At 42.7% G+C, this 21,050-nt stretch overlaps 1 protein-coding gene across 2 annotated transcripts in view; it reads right to left on the bottom strand.

The window, feature by feature from the left end:
* Positions 1 to 3,341: 3,341 nt before the first annotated feature.
* Positions 3,342 to 21,050, bottom strand: part of MAPK13 (mitogen-activated protein kinase 13) — a 150,255-nt gene continuing 132,546 nt past the window's right edge. Inside the window, exons 3-12 of one of the 2 annotated variants that reach the window (XM_078644345.1) lie at positions 16,802 to 16,860; positions 13,860 to 13,968; positions 13,710 to 13,739; positions 11,885 to 11,932; positions 10,611 to 10,725; positions 9,622 to 9,693; positions 8,748 to 8,827; positions 7,550 to 7,628; positions 6,211 to 6,384; positions 3,342 to 3,628 (exon numbers count right to left, since the gene is read on the bottom strand). In XM_078644345.1, the coding sequence (XP_078500471.1) occupies positions 3,543 to 3,628; positions 6,211 to 6,384; positions 7,550 to 7,628; positions 8,748 to 8,827; positions 9,622 to 9,693; positions 10,611 to 10,725; positions 11,885 to 11,932; positions 13,710 to 13,739; positions 13,860 to 13,968; positions 16,802 to 16,860 (852 nt within the window). In that variant the 3' untranslated portion in view covers positions 3,342 to 3,542. The remainder of the gene's footprint in view (positions 3,629 to 6,210; positions 6,385 to 7,549; positions 7,629 to 8,747; positions 8,828 to 9,621; positions 9,694 to 10,610; positions 10,726 to 11,884; positions 11,933 to 13,709; positions 13,740 to 13,859; positions 13,969 to 16,801; positions 16,861 to 21,050) is intronic. The other variant, XM_078644346.1, reaches the window with a different exon arrangement.

Genomic DNA, 21,050 nt, shown 5'->3' with positions numbered 1-21,050 from the left:
GTTTACGCACCAATGCAAACTTTAATAATGCGGGGCCTATTGCATTGTAAATGCTTGTTATTAATCATACAACTAAAGATGTATTGATATATTGACAATATCAACAAAGGGCTGGTAATTTTCTCTTGGAAAGGTGGCAACCCTCTGTGTGGGTGAGTATTGTGAACTGAGCACGTTTGTGTGGGGGGAGCCAGTGGATATTTCTGAGGTGGGGGAGATGTGGGTGCATCCAGGGAGGTTGAGAGTGAGTGTCATTGCTCAAATGCCAACATTTTGAAACAAATAAGAGGGAGATTTAGGGAAAAAATTAAATTTTCCAATGAACGTGTATTAATGTGGTGGACATCTTAATCCGGAGAATGCATTCATGTAATTGAAAGCGGGAGTGCTGTTAGTCTGAAAAACTAATTTAAAATGGCAATTCTGTCACTGCCTAACTTTCATCCAAACCGCTAGGAAATGTGCATCACGGGAGACACACAGAAGGGACCGCTACACTCCTTGGTCCTCCATGCACCGCTCGTGAGCTGTGTGGCAGCAAGGGCCGACCGCGGAGCTGCAGCAGAGCGGTCGGGCGGGGGCCGGGTGCTTGGCAGCGGCTGAACTCGAAGCAGGCAGGAAGCAGCCCCGGGCTCTGCCTCCGCTGGCTCCCCACGAGCAGACCTTGGAAGCACTGCTCTGTTGAGGTGGAGGATAAACAACGGGGCGCGGGCATCTGACAACACGCACGGGCACACGCACCTAACAGTGCCAGCACGAGGGGTAAGTGACGGGGCGTATCGTGTAAACAAGGCAATCCCCACGTTGTCTCGGTTCTGATACCGATCCACACAAACTCGAACTGTTCAGGACCAGGAGGGCCAGGGGCTGACCAGGGACCCCGTTTTAGGTGCAACGCCGCAGCCACGCGCCTTATGCACAGCCTGATGCCTTCTGCGTTAAGTATCTTTGCTTTTGACGTGTTTGGGTTCAGAATTCCCAGCAGGTAAACAGTAACATTGTCACCCATGTCGGGGGCGAGGGGGTTCGTTAGCTTCTATGCCTGAGGGTGGCAGCTCTGTGATACGAATTATCTGATGGTCACCCCTAGAAAATATAATGTGAAACTTATTCAAACACACTCTGGCTCTTACTGTTTTGCACAGGTTACAAGACTTACATGTTGAATGCTGTGTTGTTTACATGTGCACTAAAAGCCTGCTGTAAGTGCATTGTCTACTAATGTAATGCTTACAAGCCCGTCCCCACCCCGTTTAGTATTGCGCAAGATTTGGCAAGAACGTATACACCCAGTGGCCCTGGCACAGCGAACGAGGGTCCGAATTTCAACACAAGGTTCCAGACTTTAACGCGATTTATACCGCCGGAGGGGTGGGGGTTTTCAGCTAAGCCCCTGTAGTCCTGTATCTCAATGTTTGAACCTCCGACCTTTAAAGGAATGTCTGAATGATCTGGTAGTGCAACTAGAATATAGAACCCCTTATAAGTGGGGCGGGTCCTGCTGGTGGTGCAGCTTTTATTTCCTGAGCGAACCCACCATTGTGGGCCGCTCCAACGATGGGGCGAAAGTGAGGTGCAAAAGTGAAACTGCATGCTGGTTTGCCTGGGAAGCGGGACAGGAGATGTGCGCATGCCTGTACGTGCGCGTCCACAGACCCCAATCACAGGCGCGTGCCCCGGTCTATACCACTTGAGAGGCAAGTCGCTGACAATAAGTCTTGCTGATGACAGCGCTTCGCGCTGCGTCGCCAGGTGCGAGACCTAAAAAGCCCAAGTGGGGTGGAAAACGTTTTACCACCACCACTGCCAAATTGTGGAATGCTCTGCCAACCTCTCTTAAAAGAGAGACTAACTTGTTAAAGTTTAGGAAGAACCTGAAAACCTGGCTATTTAGAAAATAACCTTTTCTTCCCCCACTGTTATCCAGCTGTATTGTGTTTTTCAGGTAGCACCTAGACACCTCAGGGTATTGCTGCGCTTTATAAATAAATCATTCATTCATTTATAAATAAATCATTCATTCATGAATGAGCTTGGCAAAGTAAGTCTTTTTGGCTCTGTTTCAAGATTAATAGAAGCCTCTCTGATGCTTCTTGAAGTGGGCTGTTGTCTTCTTCAGTCTGAAACTCATTGCCATTTTGTGTAATTTTCAGTCCCAGTATTAGTGGTTGTGCTTCAGCACAGCATGTTCCCGTATAAACCATTTGTTGGTTGATTTGTGGCTAAGTTTGGCTTTTCTGCGATTGGTAGGCGCTAATGTCTAAAGAAATTTGCAGAGAGGTTTCAGTTGTTGCAAGTTGATCAGTCTTAGGAGCTAGATAGGTCGACTGAAATGCTTCAATACTTTTAGTATGAATGAATGATTACAGACACTGGGGCATTAACCCAGGCACACATAATTTGAGGATACCCAATACTTATATTTGAATGCTGAGAGCTATTGGCTTTACCAAGGATTCTTTCTGAGTCCACCCAATGATTGAAAATATAGAGTTTGAAATTTCACTTGCAACCTTAGTGTTGAGGTGTCATCTATTGATGGCAAACCTCAATGAACATCTGTCAGAATAACACAAACTTTACGTTCCGATTTTAAGGAAATTTCTAAGTTACGAAAAAAGAACGCTAATTATGAGAAGAAGCAGAAAATATTTTTAGATGTCGTCATAAAGTGTTTGCCTGCTAGGTATCCTTGGGTGTCCACTGTGCATATGTACAGCAAACCAGGATATCTAATGTGTAAAAGAGCCCCGATGTAAGTCTGCTGGGACTAACTGTGTGGCGTGGGTGGTGTTATGTGGGGGACACTGCATATTAGTGGCACTCTGGTTTAGGAGCAGCAATTAAGGGTTCCATAGGCCGCGCCACTAGGACAGACTACAGTTTAGGACATGGACAACTGCCTTGCCATCAGCTGTTGGTGTTTAATGTAGGTCCCAGGAGTACAAACAGCCAGCATTTTATCCTTACCATGTATCACATGGTCCCCAGTGCATGATCAGCATCCCGGACACCCAAGCAGCCGCTCAGTAGTACTTCTGAAAAAAAGCACCAATTGTAAGGTCACCTGGTTCATAACTTAGGGGACCACACTGCAGTTATAGGCAGCCCTCATAAAATCAATAGGCATACAAGCAATGTAGTTATATGTGTAGGCATATTTGTATGAGATCTTGAAATGTTTTTACCATGTCCTAACTTCGCTGTTGGCCTAGGTGCCCCCTGAACCTTAATGTAGCGATCTTTCCGCGAGGGAAAATGAGTATTTATTACTGTCGCTCAATGTTGAACCTTCCTCTATGACATGAATTTTGAATTAAGGTTGTACGTTGAGTAAGGCATGGATTTCGCAACAGTTTTATTAACAAGCATTGCTTTACAGACGCCTCTGTATCCCTTGATGATCCAAAAGTCCGTGCTGGGACAGTAAGGCGATATTCTTAAAACCCCACTTAAAATATATACAAGGCATGACGTGTTTTCTGCATCTTCATCAGGAAAGGGGGGTCCATCTTGCTCACACGTGCTCCATTCCAGCTGGTTCACTGCTTCAGCGACAGGCCGCTCCTCCTCTTGGAATCTTTCCGCACTATAGGTGTAAAATTCACAATTTCTTTGTAAATATTTCCTACAAAAAAACAAAGAAAAATGTAACCTGCGTCTGCCACAAGTTGTAGTTTATTATTTGGGAAGCATGTTTAGAAGTCGTTTGGCAAGTGCCTTCATCATATCACTACATAGAAGGCACCATTCAAGATAGTGGCACCATCGCTCCTTTCATTACGTGCCATGAGTACAAGAGAAAAAGGGATGTGGAAAATGAATTTCCTGCTCACTCCTAGAAGCGACTCTTCCAAAAAGAGATCCACAATTAACTTAATGAAGACATTTTGTCCACAATTAACTTAATGAAGACATTTTGCATTAATAAAATATTTGTTTCTCATTCTTAATGTTGTATATTCGCTCATATTTGTAAATCAAGATCTAAGAATTTTGGCCTACTTATTTTGCTCTTTATTTTGTGAGAAGACTATAGAAACTGCAGTTTGTAAACTTCTTAGAACGCCAAATTTACAAACGGTAACAACTGATTATTCATTTCACTTTGCACCAACAAAATGCTGCAAACTTTTACTATTGCTGGCTGGAGCTTCAGGAAGCTGTTCCTTTCCTCTAAAGTCACGACTTGTATCACACGATGAAGCTATTTCATAAAATGGAGGCTATGTAACACAAGAAAAATGCTTAAATAAAGTAAAAAAAATAGCTAAAGTTTACGAAAGAGGAAATTTACTAACATTTGAACATATTTGTTTTTAGAAAAGCATACGTCATAATCCTGCATGCTAAATAGTTTTCTGCATGTGAGACCTGTCTATCTGGAGTTGATAAGTCATGATCACTATGATACCCTTAAAAACATAGGCCTTCTTTGGAATTAGATTTTGCAGAAAAATAATATCTTTGTCGTTAAAAGTGTTTTTATTGTAGATGAGTGGGGTCTTTGGAAGAAGGCTGCAGGTGAGGATGGTGCAGAGCGCGGTGTGCATAAGGACAAATGATCACATTTCATCTATACAATTAATGAAAACATTGTTCGTTGCTCAGCGAAGTTTGGAAAAGTGAATAAGAGATAGGCTCACTCATCGTATTAGGCTTCTAGAGATGAGGCAGCGGCCTCTCCAAAGAGACAGGTGAGTGTGATACAAGGCACATTATAAGAAGAGGGTTGTACTCAAGTAAAAGGCCTACCTGAGGGTGTTGTAAGCAGAGGCCATGTATAAGATAGATAGAAAGAGAGAGGGTGGTGCAGGAATGGCTTAGGGTAGTACTCTAGAGGTAACAAAGTGGAAGGTGTATATCAGTGGCATCTGGTATTCAACAGCAGTGGGGGAGTATCACAGGAGGGGGGGGGAATGAAAAAAAAAGAAACACCTGTGTGCCACTGCCTCTTAGGGCCAGATGTAGGTCGGTCGGTAACGGCCGAAAATCGGTATTTTCGGCCGTTACCGACCGGTATGTATGAATTGGTATGTAGGGGCATATTTTTACAGAATCGGTAAATTTACCGATTCGGTAAATTTACCGATTCTGTAAAATACCGATTCGGTATATCCAAATGTAGGTGGCACTCCTGAGAGTGCCACAGGCCTTACAGATTCGGTATTTTACCACACAATCCAATTGTGTGGTAAAATACCGAATCCAGGTGTGCATGCACATGTGTGCATGCACACCCTAGCCATGTGACAGACATGCCCTTAGGGCATGTCTGTGTGCCACATGGCTCACATGCCCGTCTTTGGGGTGCTAGAGGGTGCCAAAGTGACACCCCCTGCACCCTTGCTAAAATCGGTATTTACTGATTCTGTAATTCCAGAATCGGTATTGCCCATTGATTCTTATGGGCTTCAAGGCCCATAGGAATCAATGGGCAATACCGAATCGGTATTTACAGAATCGGTAAATACCGATTCTTAAAGATTCGGTATTTACAGATTCTGTAATACCTACATCTCCCCCCTTCATATTTACCGACTCTTAAATACCGAATCGGTAAAATTCGGTATTTAAGAGTCGGTAAATATGAATTACCTACATCTGGCCCTTAGTCCTCTTCGCCGGCTTCTAGGACTCCAGGGCAGGAAGCACCAGGCTACCAGGCTCCCCATAGCCAATCAGAACGGTGCAATGTAGAGTAGTGATTGGACTGAGCGCCAGGATTCGGCACTCAGCCAGGGAATGCCCTGCTCTGTGAGCAGAGCAGTCCCGCCCCTACCCAGCTGAGCAAGGACGGAAAAATAAACTGATAATAACAATGAGTTCTTATCATTTGTATGTTTTACCTGCTTAGCGGAGGAGTTCCCCTGGAGTATACAAGGATGGATGGGTGAAGGGGTAAACACACATGGAATGGGGAAAAATTAGTGGGAAGAGATGAAGAAGGGCAGAATATATGTGGTCTATCCAGGCGTACCTTAGATGCAAAGGTGATGCAGAGACCATGTAGAGTACTCGAAGGGTGAGCATGGAGGTCATGATTGATGAGTGCTATTATTCTACAGAGAGATGGTGTAATGCTCGATACTAGAGAAGTGTAGAGCCTATGGGTGGTAGGTCTCGTAGAAGCCTGAAGAGCGATAATTTGAATGCTGTGTTAAACAAAGAAGGTGCACAGATAATTCAGAAATAGGAGACATTTCATACTTTTCCATTCATCCACTGTGAGTTTTTCCTGCTCTAGGGAGTCATCATATGGTGGTGCTTCAGTCTCCTCCTCCTCGTCTCGGTATTCATCAAAGTATGGGTGTTCCAAGGCTTCGCTAGCTGTGAGCCGCTTGTCTACATCCAGCTCTAGCATCTTCTCCAGTAAATCGACGGCTACAGAAGAGCACAGAAAGCAGGGGCATTAATAGCACATAAAGAGGTCTACTTGCTTACAGCAGTAGGACGTGGCTTGTCTCGTCTTAAAAGACCCAGGTTGGGTAAAGATCCCAAGATCAGTACTTGCTTTTTCAGCTAAAAGTAATGGATGATACGGACTGGTTTTCTGGAAGCTCCATATGAGGACACCAGAGCCTGCCAACACATGCCACAAGGAACTCTGGATAATTGAGCATCCTGCTAGATGACCATAGAGTAGGACAAAATCACCCCTTCTTCTCAAGGACTTTGAACTCACTCTCTTCTGTTGAGCCACCTCATGGCAATGTGATACAGTTCTCTTAGCTTAAAAAGCATCTAACCACTAATGGGACCTTGTAGTAGCTATAAATCTTAGATGCTCTAATTTGTTCATCAAAATAATTTCAATCCACTGTCATCACTTTTTTAAAATGTTTCTAAACTATAATACACTTTGCGGTTGAAAAACAGCCTTGAACTATTGTCTGGCCACACTGAATCGCCATTTCATTTTCTGAGGCAACTGGCTGGAGACGTTTTCCATATCCCCCCCCCTCAAGTCAATGTGACACACCCCTGCAAGAGCAGGAATTCTCTGTAGTATTTAAAAAGCACAGGCTTGAAAAGAATGAGTAGCAGGCTTTTGAAACACCTTATGTTAAATCCCTACAGGGTATGCTAGCCCCAGACGCATATGTTTAAAAGCAATGCCAAAAGGCAGAGAGAGAGAGAGAGAGAGGGAGAGAGGGAGAGATGGGGAGGGAGAGGGAGAGGGGGAGGTGGAGGGGGAGGGGGAGTGGGAGGGAGAGGGAGAGGGAGAGGGAGAGGGAGAGAGAGAGTTCTGCCTATTATATTTGGTGGGTGTAGATTTCCCAAAGACAAAAATACGTGATTTTCATTGGTTCTAAAAGTACAATACCTGACGGGTACCCTGCGACAAAGGTCCCTATCTGGCTACTTGGCTGGAAGAAAGAAACCTATAATGAAGTTTTAATTAGGGCACTATCTGCCATTTTATAAAGTTCATCCTTTTAAGTGATCCAAAATGTTGCATTTATTTATTTTATAAAAATACCAACTCATCAGTATTTTTCAGTAGATTAATGTTTGCATGGTAGTCACAAAGTGGTCGTTCTCTTACCCAATGGACTGGCGTTGGGGAACAGTTGTGAGAAATCCTTCTTCGGCAGCTCTGGAAGAGACTGGATGTATTTCTTGGCCTTGGACAAACAGAGATGGAAAAATTAGGCTTGCCCCTTTTCGAAACCCAGATCTTAGAGGGGCATAGCCACCAATGGTGCTGCAGGTACAGTGGCACTGGGGCCTGATGAAACCTGAATATTCTTGTACTTTACTATCTATCCGTTGATAGGAGGCCCATTTTCCTTTCTTGCTCCAGAGCCCATGGCAACTGTTGCTATGCCACTGCTTTTCAGTATCCCTCATAGCACCTCGAATATCACCTGTTCTTCAATGTTCATAATTTCCTCTCATCTCTTTACCCCAGTTTCCATTTCCCTCCCCATACCTTACAATCGAACTCCTATTTTTCTCTCAACATCTCAACCCGCTTTGTCTCTCTCTCTCATTTCCAACTAAGTTACATAACCCCAAGGGATCCATGGCACGACTCTGACATATCTCTCAAAAACACCAAATTAACTTGGCTATTAGACCATTCCTAAACTTCTTGATGTCCTCAAGAACCTTTTTTTTGGCCCTCATCACTGAAATTGCCATCTACACTGAACTGCGGTCAATCAACTCACACTAACTATGGTTTAGCCTCACCCATCTGTCTCATCAGCCTAACAATGCATGCCACTCCCCCACCATCCATATCTTTCAGCACACTCTTGGGTGTCCTTCGCCTCTTGTTTTCTCCGAACATAGGTAACATACATTTTTGGATTTTGTAACATTTATGTCATGTCCTGTATGTCATGTCGACCATTGCTCATCACTCTCTTCTCGCTAATCTCATAACATAACCTCCCAAAAAGTAACTATAAATATGCATCATATGCAATGGATTTCTGTTACAAGGCTACCCATGCAATGAAACGTGATCAACTAACCCCTGATTGCCACACATCACAACCCCATACTCCACAGCCTCGTCTCTCAGCACTTCTGTTCTGCTTTAAAATCCACATCTAACATTCAGCTTCTTTCTTGCTCACCAGCATGTCCTCGTTAACACCTCTTTCTTTTCACAATTTCCACCTCCCTTCCTCCTTCCTCTTTAAAGCTCAGCACATTCTTTCACATGCTGTTCTTTTACCCTCCAAGCCTCCCTTTTCTGTGAATTCCCAATGACACTTTTTTTGCTCTCTTACTGCTTTATCTTCCAATTTCTGCACAAAATCTGGTCCAGGAACACCAGTCACCTTCAGGATTTGGGTCAGCTGGTCGAGGTCTGTAAGTTGGGTTAAGGTAAATACTTGAACTGACCAGCGATTACTTTTTTTCTCGAAAGGATGGATACCCTCTCTCCAACACCCTATTCCGACCAACTATGACCCCCATTCAGAAAGAGTACCCTCCATCTCCCACTTCTTAGGCGTCCTCGTTCTTCTGTAATACGTGTGTCGTTGATACTTTTTTCAGAAAGATAGCAATGTTTTGCTGGTGGGTCTAGGGGACCATCTGTACATAATGTGTGTGCAAATAATCCGTCTCCTATAAAAACAGGACTGAAGGCACTTTAATACACAGATTTCTCCTCATGTGCTGTCCTCAGAGAGTGATTTACTCCTCTATTTTCTAACCCGTAGGTCTGGCATCTCCAGTGTCCCCGACTCTTTTGGATTTATCGTTACCCTATTTTCAGCTAACTCTCCAAGTTTAGGTGTAGAAAGCAACTTGGTGCAGTTATTTCTTAATATAGTCTCTCAACAATTGAGTCACTCATAAAGCCTAAATTGAAAACTGACACATGCATGATGCCAGGCAGCTCTACATGTCTACACACATCAGCAGCCGTATTTACCAGACATATATATCTCCTCTCGAGCACTTACGCCAATGCAGTAATTGTCTCCCTGACTCTTGTGCCTTTCTCCTATACAAATAAAGTGTATGAATAATTGGCTCTTTGGTGGTATCTTGTCCATCTTTACCTTTAGCTGCCTGTTTTTATTTGCTTTCTTTAGCACACTGTGACGATGTATTTGGCTGAGAAAAGTAGCCCCCGGGTTCTACAAAGGATACAGTCTTTACCCTTGAAGAGATTCTTCCCAGTCAACATCTCAGCCATTATACACCCGACCGACCAGATATCCACTGGAGAGGGAGAAAGGAAATAATGATGCGTTAGCAAATGACAGCACAGGGTAGAGCTCTCGCAGCGGTACACATTGACAACCTTTATTGCAATAGATGGCCAATTGTTAAAAAAAACTAAAAATTAATTGACAAAAGCAAAGGTAAAAGAGGAGTTGTACGCATGTCTTCTAATAATATTTTTTTTTTAGTTTGTAAAGAAAAAAAACCCACCGAAATTTACCAGTTATATGTAACTGGCCTAGGTATAACTTGCACTGCTATGATGCACTGCTTATGACTTTACCCACTTTAACCTTTGTTTTTTTTCAGTGAGAAGATATAGATACTTCAGTGCTGTTTCTCTTTACATATGTATTCAGCAGACAGTGCGGGTTGTGCCCTAAATCAATTTGCATAAGTAGGGCAAAACTCAAAGTGCCTAAGATGGTTGTCCCACCTGGGCACTAGTTGGCAGGGAGTAATATTTGAAGAATTAGTTGGCAAGTAAACCTGCCTTTGAATAGCATATTGTGACGTCCCAAAGAGTACTGGGCGGAGAAGGGGTGCACTACAAGATAAAGGGAGGGGCGGGAGAGTGTGCCTTTGGATAATGGCAGAGCAGGAGGTTCACTGTGCAACGGAGGGAATTCCATGAACACATATGACAAAGGATGCACAATGGGCAGAAACTGCTGGGAGTCCCACCATGGTCCAGGAAGTAATCCCATCAGTGAAAGTTGGTAGCACTACTGTGAACAACCCCACAGGAACATTAAACGGAGGATCCCTATGTGACGAGTGGAAATGTGAACTCCCTCAGGCGGTCGTGCCTGGGGAGTACTTGGTGACATGTCTGAATGTTAAAGACCATAAAGAGGGCCGCTGGGTAGGCCAGGCTCATTCTGAAACCCTCTCCCAAGCGTAGCGTTACTCACCAGTCTGGTTGTAATGCATCCAGTTCAGAATCACTTCCGGTGCCCTGTACCAACGTGTCACTACATATCCGGTCATCTCTGCATCAGCTTGACGGGCCAGGCCGAAGTCCAGGATCTGCGGCAGGAGACAGTGTGGTAAGGAACAGACAGGAACACCAGAACTTGTCCTTCAAGTTGCTCTGGGGCTTTAAGCCAGCGTGTTTGCAGTAAAAGGTAATTAATGGATCTCCCTGTTGCAAACATGCCCACACATTTGACTTCAATGCGAACTATACTTCGGGCAGAGCAAGCCTTTTGTTCGTATTTATAATTCTGTCCTTAGTCATATCAACAGTATGTCCAAAGAATGGTCTGACAGCGTGCCCACATTTAAAAAAATACAAAAACACCAGGGTTAAATACCTCTCATTAAATTAACCTAAAATAATATGCTAAGTTGTTAGAATGCATTCAATTTCAAAATTCCACAGATTTCTTCATCAGGAAATATTAATTGTTACTTTTTGCTTCATTATGCGGAACGTTTTAGACTCTCGCCCTCAAACGCATTATCCATTTGAATGTTTACTATAAATGTGTTACCGTATGCCTGTTGCCAACACAGAAGCCCCCACAATCTCATTCTTTAGCTTCAACCCTCTGGAAATTCCTTCTTGTGAAGGCTCCAATCCTTTCGAGGGTCGGATGCTTAGACGACGAACACCTGATAAAGTTACCGGTTTATTTGCTTCTGTTGTCTTGCAGTTGCCAGTCTCCTACTTCCACGTCTCTTCAATCTTTGGACGGATATGATCATCACAATGCCTTACTGCCTCAATCACGTGTAGATCAGTTACATGAAAACAAGATCAGCTCGGTACTCCCAGGGACCGAAGAGATCTGCTCCCTGGGAGTACCAGAGATGCACATCATGGGTTTGGGCACATTGCATGTCCTTCTCCTACAGTGTCCGCACTACTGAAAATATTAATTGCAGCAGTGATATCAGACTGGACACCAGGTGTAGCATTACCAGAATTAGGAAGCACAACCTCTAACAATGCATTAGTGTGGTGTTGGCACCCTCACCAGCTCCAGGGCTCAACACTAATGTCACTAGTGCCAGAGTGCTTCAGCTACTACATGTGCATCACAACCAGGATTTCTACTGGTGCAGTAGTGGCTAGAATCCCCACTGATGTCATAAAGCACTGGCACAAGGTTCACACTTTGCCCAGTGGAGCTTGTCTGTGATTTCTTTGTGTGCTCCCTTTTAATCGCAGCTTCCCACTTACCTTTAACTCGCAGTCTTCATTCACTGCCAGGTTCCCCGGTTTCAAATCCTAAAAAACAGAGTTAGAGGTCACACAGGAGTGAGGTCAATCCCCAGAAACGTGGCAGATATTTGCTTTTCGGGGCTACTGCCCATATTGCTAGGGTAATTTTAAGAATAATTGAAACCTGCTTGTGCCCTCTTTGGGGCATGCACCTGGCACTGGCTTTCAGCATCAAAAACAAAACCTGATTAACTAATGGCCGGATCCAAATGGTCGCCTTAGACAACTTGTCAGCTAGCATTAAATAAATCATTATATTCTGAAATACATAAATGCATTTTGAAATTGCTTCTTACCAGAAGGAAGTTATGGCCTTACCTGCATCAAGAACACTACTTCATACTCTGTGCTACACCGTGTGTTCAATCACAGGATTCGCTAATATTATTTGAAACCAGATCCCATTCTGGGCTTTTGATCTGATCAACTGTTGTACTCTGTTAGCAGTATGACTTGCATGAGGCTGAGAGCTGGACAAGAGGGCGTCCAAGAATATTTTGCATATATTTAGTACCAATTTGACTTGTAATAATAGCTTTTAAGAATTAATTCTAGTCCAGATGCTTTGTGTAGGTATTCACTCAGGGAAAAAAGAGATGGCAGCACCCAGAAATATATCTGTTATCTCTAGAAGGCACTTCTACTCCTAACGTGGATCTTTTCTAGGTAAGCATGGGAGTGGTTTATGGAACACCTGTCCTTTTACACTGCTCCAAATGGTACATTGGTATACCTGCCCTTGCTGGAGCTCAGGGATGCATACAGCGTGTGATCAAGAGTGGCTTCAGGACATGACAAAGTAATTCCTGTCCCCAGACTCCATTTCTATCTAGTTCATTGCTAGTTTCTGCATTTCACTCTTGATCTATGTCTATCATGTGTTCTGGCTATTCTTTCTATCCCATTACAAACTGGTCCAGGTTGATAGTTTCCATTCTCATAAAATATGGAAAAGACTTATAGCTTTTACATCCAGGTTCTTTAGAAGCTTATTTGTTTAAGAGTAACAACACATAAGTAAGATTGTAAAGAACCGGTTAGTTCTACCGCAACGTTGCATGGAGTACAACACTCTCTTCAAGAACTTTCAGGCTTTGACGCCTCTCTTTGACTGTTGAGAACAAGTGATGACATCAATCAAAAGGATTTCCCTATACGATACTAGACACCATATCATATAATAGAACTTCTCTGCCTGTGACCAAATCTTGTTATACAAGATCCTAGGATGTTTCTGGACTGCTTTCTCGCCTCTCTGATTAGCACCATGCCCTACCCTACTGGTTAGTGACCTCAATTTCAGCTTATGTTCAGCCTTGCTTGGACCTTTTCTGGCCATCATGCCAAGTGCCTCCTCTATACTCTACTACCCCCTTTGCCCACTTAAAGTGTAGAAGGTTGCCAAGCTAGCACTATTTCCACACTGGAATGGAATACATCGAGCCATACAAAAAAGGGGTTTGTGGCTTTGTACACTACAATAACCAATTTTAGGGTTTAGCATGCCCTACACAGTGCCATAAAAGCATAATGAAAACAGCCACAAATAACTCCAGATACAATTTCAAATATATATAGGGTGGACAGCTCCATTCGGATTAGTGTTGAGCAGCCAATGGGTAAGTGCAGTCTGTATCTTTCAGTCAATCCCGAGATGAATCGCCCATGGTGTAAAAGCAAGCCTTGCCAGTTTTTTTTATTACATACATGCTTGAATGCTAGACTTTTTTTCTCCTGGAGAATAAGGATACCAGAGTATGTAGATATTCTTTTCAGTACTCACCCTGTGAATGATCCCCGCAGAATGTATGTACTGCAAAACAAAAGAGTGAAATACTCAATAAAATCAGATCCAGCAGAACAAGGCTGAGTGTCCATCTGTCCTGCTAAAACAAGCTTTAGAAAGGTATCTGCACAAACCCCATTTTCTTACCTTTAGTCCACTCAGCATCTGATAGACCAGGAACTGAATCTTGTCTTCTGATAAATGTATTCCCATAATCTTCTGTAAATCAATCTCCATGTATGGCATCACCAGGTAACTAAAACCCAAACCAAAAAATAAATTGATGCCTGAGGCGGCAGTAAAGTGAGCATCTCTCAATTATTCTGCATGCATGCTGAAAATGCTACCTTCCACCCGCCTCCATTTCTTAACATCTTACCATGGTGTCCTGTAATCAAATGCAAAAATACAAACTTGAATAAATATCTCTTACAAATATTCAACTCCCCATAATCCCCCTTTAAGTTCTGTATAAAGTGACAAAGCATTTACCAATTGGTTGGATTTAAATTGGCTTCACGTTCACAATCTCATGAGAACGGTGTATCTCTGTAACCATAGAAAGAACATTTGCATGGGAGCTCTTCTTTTCAGTGCCACATATGGAACTCAATGCTAGCATGCATTTGGAGAATCAAGGACCAACTCATTCTGGATGGATTCTAAAACAGGACTGTTCCCTCACAACTCCTGAAAAAACATCATGTCAATACTTTGCCTTATACCATTATCACTAGTTGACTTTAACCCCAGTGCAGCACTGAGGTATGTGCTCACGTGTTCCTTCGCATCTAATGCAACTTTCGGCGCTCCAGCTGCAGGTTTAGTATGACTTAACGAGAGTAACTCTCTGGCCCTCCCCCACAACACCTTCCGATTTAAGAGGTCTGTACCAATGTACAACAGGATATTGATCTACTCCATTTCACCTCTTCTTACATCCTCAAACTTGGCACCAGTCCAAGCTGCCACAGCAAGATTGAAGCACTCATTTGTTTTAGACAAATCACACCAATGTTTCCCATGTAGGGTACACTCAGTCAACATAGCTCTTCAACTCATGCGAGCTCCCAAAGCCTTCGGACAAGGAAAAAGCAAACAGGTTTTGCGCTCTTTGCAAATCCCATTGACAACTGGCTGCATCTCATCAGCAGCTTTAACTCATAGCTGTTAACTGGTTTTCTCATTCAACTCTTGTGCAGTTTTCATGAAAGCATGATAACTGGCTCAACATTACCCATTTATTAACATTGTTTATCTCACTTATCTGCAGTAGTCAAAACCTGGATAATGTAATCTGTCACGTACTTTATCGCTTTACTAGCCTTACCAACCATGCCTAGCCTTAAAATAGCCGGGTGGATGACAGGCTTCCTACCACTACTTTATGACTAGGGTCAAAATCGGAGGAATGCAGGTCTGACTCCTCCAGTCTAGTTGTCCTAATGAAGCCATGCCGAAGTTCCACTGCTGAATGGTAAGGGGGAAGTGCTTACCCTGTGAGGCAATATACAGTCAGTTATTTAAACTAAGATTGATTGGAAGGCATTGTGATTGCAATTTATTGCATGGGTTGAGAGTGCTGGAGCAGAGTCCAGGTAAGAGAGTTAAGCCAGGTGCTCCTAAATGGGTGTAATTAAAGTGTCAAGCTGGTGGCCTAAGTTGTAGGGCCTGAAACTCAATGGGGTGTGATATTTGTTTCAAAAGGAACAAAGAAGGGTCACACTCTTAATTCATGGTAATGAAAATCATTCCTTAGACTTTCCACTAAGGAATGGCCCGGAAAATAAATAAGAAAATAGTTACAACTTACAAAAAATGTTTTTATAGGTTCATTTAGTTTTTTGTTTGATATGGCACGATGCAAATACAGCATTCATTCTACACAAATATATAATTATTATTACTGCTGCTACTAAAAAGTTCACCCAGCTGAGAGAGATTCCTTTGCCATAGACCAATGTTTCATGGTGGTAGATTACTGTATGCACACAAATTGCTTCAAACTAAGCACCTAAAAAACTGAGATATAGTCCTTTGGTAAATGGACCACTTATAATCTGCCCACCATCTTCCAAAAGAAACTGAGCCTCATACTAAACCATCACTCAAAGAAAGAAACCCAGATGAGATCATGGGTTTAGCCCTGTCCTTGAATCCTTAATTGAGTTTGGTTACAAATGGATCCTTCCTTTCCTGCAATGAGTTGCCTTCATCAAATCTTTTCTTTTTTAGGAGTCTACCAAGAGGCAGAAGCCACCATAAACCTGGTACTTACCTGACCACACCAAACCAACCATGTATACCTCGGTGAATTCAAATAAATGATTCAGAGGCTTCAGAAAAGCCAGAACACAGTTGCAACACCATCATTCACCTCAGGTTGTGCCTTTCATCGCTACCCTGGCTACTGATTTCTCGACAAATGTTCAAGGCAACATATATGTGCTTCATTATGCCATTTAAGGAATCCCACTTCTAGAAGAAAAATCCCTGCACCTACCATCAAAACAGACCTTTACCATTTAGGCTGAATCCTTTATGTCCTTCCCAATCTAGATGGCTAAGATATGGATTCAGTGTTCCATGTTTCTATGAGCATCAAGGTCATATAACATAGCATAACTCAAAGCTCTCAGAAAAATTAGAGTAATTTGCGGCCATCTTGAGTTCCAGAGGCGATAAAAAACTAGCTCTTCCCACATTTATAAATACTATGTTATAAATAAGACGTAAAAACTGGTATGGATCAGCATGCACAAGTGTGTCTATTCCACACTATTCCTTAACAGCTCAAGCCTAAGTACAGTGACACCATAGCACCAGGATAAGAGCACCTCACCCAATAACTCCCACACAGGTCTATCTACAAACACCCTGCTCAACTCTGCACTCTGGAAGGCATTCTCAGCATCCAGACACAAATGAGAGTGCTTCACATCTCAATCTGTGCTATGAAACGCTATTTAAATGCTACAATACAACATGACTGTGGCACTCATTTTGTCCCTAGATGGGTAAACCCACAAAAGTATTAGATTCACTGTGTTGGGATGACGCAGGCATCTGAATTAAAAAGGTAAACTTACAAGTCTTGAAACCCCTGGAGTGAAGTGGCAGATGTGAAGACGTCTAGCAGCCCGATGACCTGAAAGACAGAGCAGAATAAGCCAAGAAGGTCAACAGGGGAGGGCCAGGTCAGCAGAATCACAGAAGAAACTGGAACAATGGATGGACTCCATGGGAATATAAAAAGGAGAGCGGTGATAGGAGCAGGAGCACCCCAATCCTCCCGCTCTCTTGCGATCCCCAATAATAATCACGGATCCTCCTTTCCCTTGCTTTAGCTGGTTTAATGCCCTCACACTTTCTGCACCTTCCGTCCTTCACTTTGAAACTCTTGCCCTCTTAACATGGTTTTAAAGCATCAAAGTTTTATATGCAGTAAAATAAAATATTGAGGATTACAGGACCCATTTCTTTGTCCCTGACTTTATTGTGCTATAGGTAGCTTGACAGTACTAGTATGCGAAATGCTATTTTCATTTCGGCTCCTTTTGGCTTTCCCATTAGAGATGGTGGAAGGCAATCCAGGTAATCTTCAGCGGCTTCAATGTTTGGGAATTTACCATGTTTTCTATTTCAGGCAAGGATTCACACACTGCAGCCTTTTAATAAATCGAAACGTTTTCATTACTGTTTGAGATTGACATAGTGACAATAAGAACCTTGACTTTTCAGAGTACAGGAGAACATTTGTTTCAGGGTTGGAGTCAAATTGGCATATTTTCTCTTGTACATGTGAGAAGTAGAGCTTGTGTCTCAAATAAAAATATAATTTTAAACAATTTTATTGAGTTATCAAAAGACTTCAAACAAACACCCCTCTAGTGCACCCTCCCCCCCAACTGTGTGGACACTTGGTCACCAATTCCTTCCAAGTATCAAACATAGTTCTCCGGACTGTGGCCCTTGGTCTCGATCAGAGTCGTGGCTGGTTACTCAGGCCCTCGTTTTCACTGTCTTTCCAGGGAAAGTCCTCTACGGTCCATCCAGAGCACAAAACTACCACTCACCTCACGATCTCAGTCCATGCCCTCGATCAGGGATTTCCAAGCCTCCCATATTTGATCAAACTTGTTCAAACAGGCCTGAGCCATGTAAACCTCTTCTTCCGCTCTCATGCACCAGTCCCTGTTGACTTCCCAGTCCTCCACCCTCAGGAACCATGGCACTGCTCCATTTGTGGACCACATTGCGCCTTGCCCCCATTATACCTACATTATAGAATAGATAGGTGTATTTGTTCAATGACTACTCGCCCCAGATGAGAAGCATTATTAATTCAGGCATGAGTTCCAATGAGTTTGTATGAGCTCACACAGCCTGGGCCACTCCCATAGTGTATGTAGTAATGTGCCTCGATGCGTGCATCCCCTCGGGCATCTGTCGCACAGGTATCTATCTATTCATAGTGAAAAGCTGCATCCTTGTGAAATACGCCCTATGCAGTGCAGTATTTTGAGCTGGATCAGCCTAAAGTTTGCCCGTATTGCTGCCTCCTCAGGATAGTGGCATGCCTCCCCCCACTTGTCATCTTCCAATCTTCCAAGATCCCCCTCCCATCTGTCTCGAAGGACTCGGAGTGGCGAGGTGCTATTAGCTAGCGATGATATATATATCGCTGATATAGTCTGCCTGTGTAGTGGGGCACATAACACCCTAAACTCTATGGGACTCTCCTTCGTGACCTCCTCGGTCTGGCCTATACAACCACGGAGGAGATATCTGATTTGCAGGTAGTTTCTCAAATATATGTTTCTTCTCTAATCCTGGATACAGCAGATGTTATTCAAACCTTGATTCAGTAATGGTAATCTTTTAAACCCTAAAGGATATAAGAGGTGCAGTGTCCCAACGTCAATACAACAGATAATGTTTTCTCCCCACCCATGGGCATTATGCTCCTTTTTGCCAGTGAGCACACAGACAGCACATGGATTTGAAAAAAAGAACTCCGATTGAAAAGAAATTCTATTTCAGACTCTAATCCAAGAATACAAACTAAGATCATCACTTACAAGTATAAATACCATATCATTATGCTCACATTTTACTTGAATGAGTACTACGTTCAACTGTGGGACTACTTCTGTTGTCAACCTCAATTCAAAGAGGGAAGTCCTTTCAATGCTCATGGTTAATGAAGTATTCCTTGTTTATGTTCAACAAAGGAAAATCTCCACTCAAAGCATTAGTATATGAAAGGCCTAAATAATAATAGGAGGTTACATTACTACTGTAGGATCTGGCATACATAACAGAAGCGCAGACATCAAACACAAAGCGTGAGGGCTGATCAAACTACCCATCCCAGTTATAGGAAGTCTATGTTCCAGCAATAGACTCACAGAAGAAGATCAGAAGGAGATACTCAAGACAGCGGGTAAGTTGATTTTTAGCAGCTTAAGCGGGGTGGTACCACTGAACAGTTCTGATAACATGAAACATTTAATTGTTTGTTTCTAGCTCATTTTAGTTTGATCAGAGACTGACAGTGTCCAAATTGAAACTCAAACACCACTGTTAGGAACAATAAAAAGGCGTTTTGAGGCGGGGTAACAAATGACACAAGACATTCTGAAACGAAGAGAAGGGGGTGGGAGAAGGGAGGATGGAGGTATGGATGGGGAAATGGGTGGAGAGACGGATGGATGAATGGTTGAATGGACAGAAGGACGGATGATGATGGAAAGAATAAATGAAGATCAATGGATGGATATAAAGAAGGATGAAGGGATAAAGTAACTGATAAGTGGAAGGATTAAAAAAGAAGAAAGGATGGATGAAAGATGCAATGGCAGAAGCATGAATGTATGGATGGATGGGCAGAGAAAGTAATAATGACAGCAGCATAGGAGGAAGGATGAATGAAGACTAAAGGATGGGTAGAAAAATGACAAAGATGGTTAAAATAAGGACTGAAAGAAACAGAAAAAATACAGATCGAGGGAAGGAAAGATTAAAAACACTGAAAGAGAAATAAGGACAGGGAGGATATTTCATAACCTCACTTTCTTATTGGCATTTTGGATGTGGTTTAAGTGGGGGGTGTTTTATTTATCTGGCTACACCCTAGCTCTCAGTGTGTGCTGCTAATTACGAGATAGCGTCATTAACCGACAACATACTTGACAATCACAACATCCACAGCTATAGAAGAACATTTCTTTCTAAAACGTGACTTTTGATTCTCTTCTTACCATGCAATCATTGCATTATGGTCAAAGCACCTCAGTAGCACAAGATAGGGTCCCCTCCCTAGTATCGTGAATCCAGAATCAGATCTCCTAAATACATTTTGCCATCTCATTCCAGGACGTCGGTGAAAAAGCTAGGCGCATGAAAGGCACACACAAGAAGAAGGGGTGAGTATATTTAGGAATAAGCATTAGCAAAGCCAACAGATTTTGCCTATGCAATATCTTTTGGCTTAGTTAATGCTTTTTTTTACAAGTTACTCAGCAGAGCGAGCTGCTGTGCAACATGGCTTAAAGTAAAAACAAAAAAGCGATGTGACATGGTCACCGTTGACTGTAAGTAACTAATACATTTATTGTTTTTGATTAATTAAAACCATTACAAAAATGCACTCTGATAAAACATTTTTGGTTAGTTAGCCTTTTCAATCAGTACTCTTAAAATTCGTATATATTATAAAATACAGGAATGTTCAAAAGGAGCAGAGTTTCCAGTGTGTCCATTTTGCTCGAAACCTCTGGAGTCTGTGCACAGATTACAGTTCGGAAGGATTTAAGTTTTTAGTTGTTTTTGTACTCACACAGGATGCTACCGTGACTTGCTTGGATGCTGCTAATTTCAGGAAGTTGATTAGCTTCCCATGTAACTGCCGGTCTCTTGGGTGAATGCAGGCAAGTACTGCTTGTCTCCGGGTACCTATGCCTCGTTTGTTAAAGTGGCTTTTTAGGAGGACTGTCCTTTTCTCTTTTCGCTTAATGCAGGAGCATATTAAATGCTCGATATCTTCATTTCCAACTCCGCATAGCCTGCATAATTTCCTGCATTTCTCTCTCAGCCACGGTGGAAGATGAGGTATGGCTGGAAGGATTCCTAACCTGTATTTTAAAAAGGATTCTTTTGACTTCCTGGAATACTCCAATTCGAAGTATGTCTGTGGCCCAAATAGTTTGTAACTTCACAGAGTCATCCTTGCATGGCTCCTATGTGGAAAGGTGGCTTTGTCTTCTGCGAGGGAAAGTCTCTTAATAACCTTATTTACAATATCCTTAAAATGTGAGTGCATTGTTGGAATTTCCC

This window comes from Lissotriton helveticus, chromosome 5_1 (assembly GCF_964261635.1).
Source record: "Lissotriton helveticus chromosome 5_1, aLisHel1.1, whole genome shotgun sequence".
NCBI lineage: Eukaryota > Metazoa > Chordata > Amphibia > Caudata > Salamandridae > Lissotriton > Lissotriton helveticus.
This window is presented reverse-complemented; position numbering and strand designations above follow the sequence as displayed.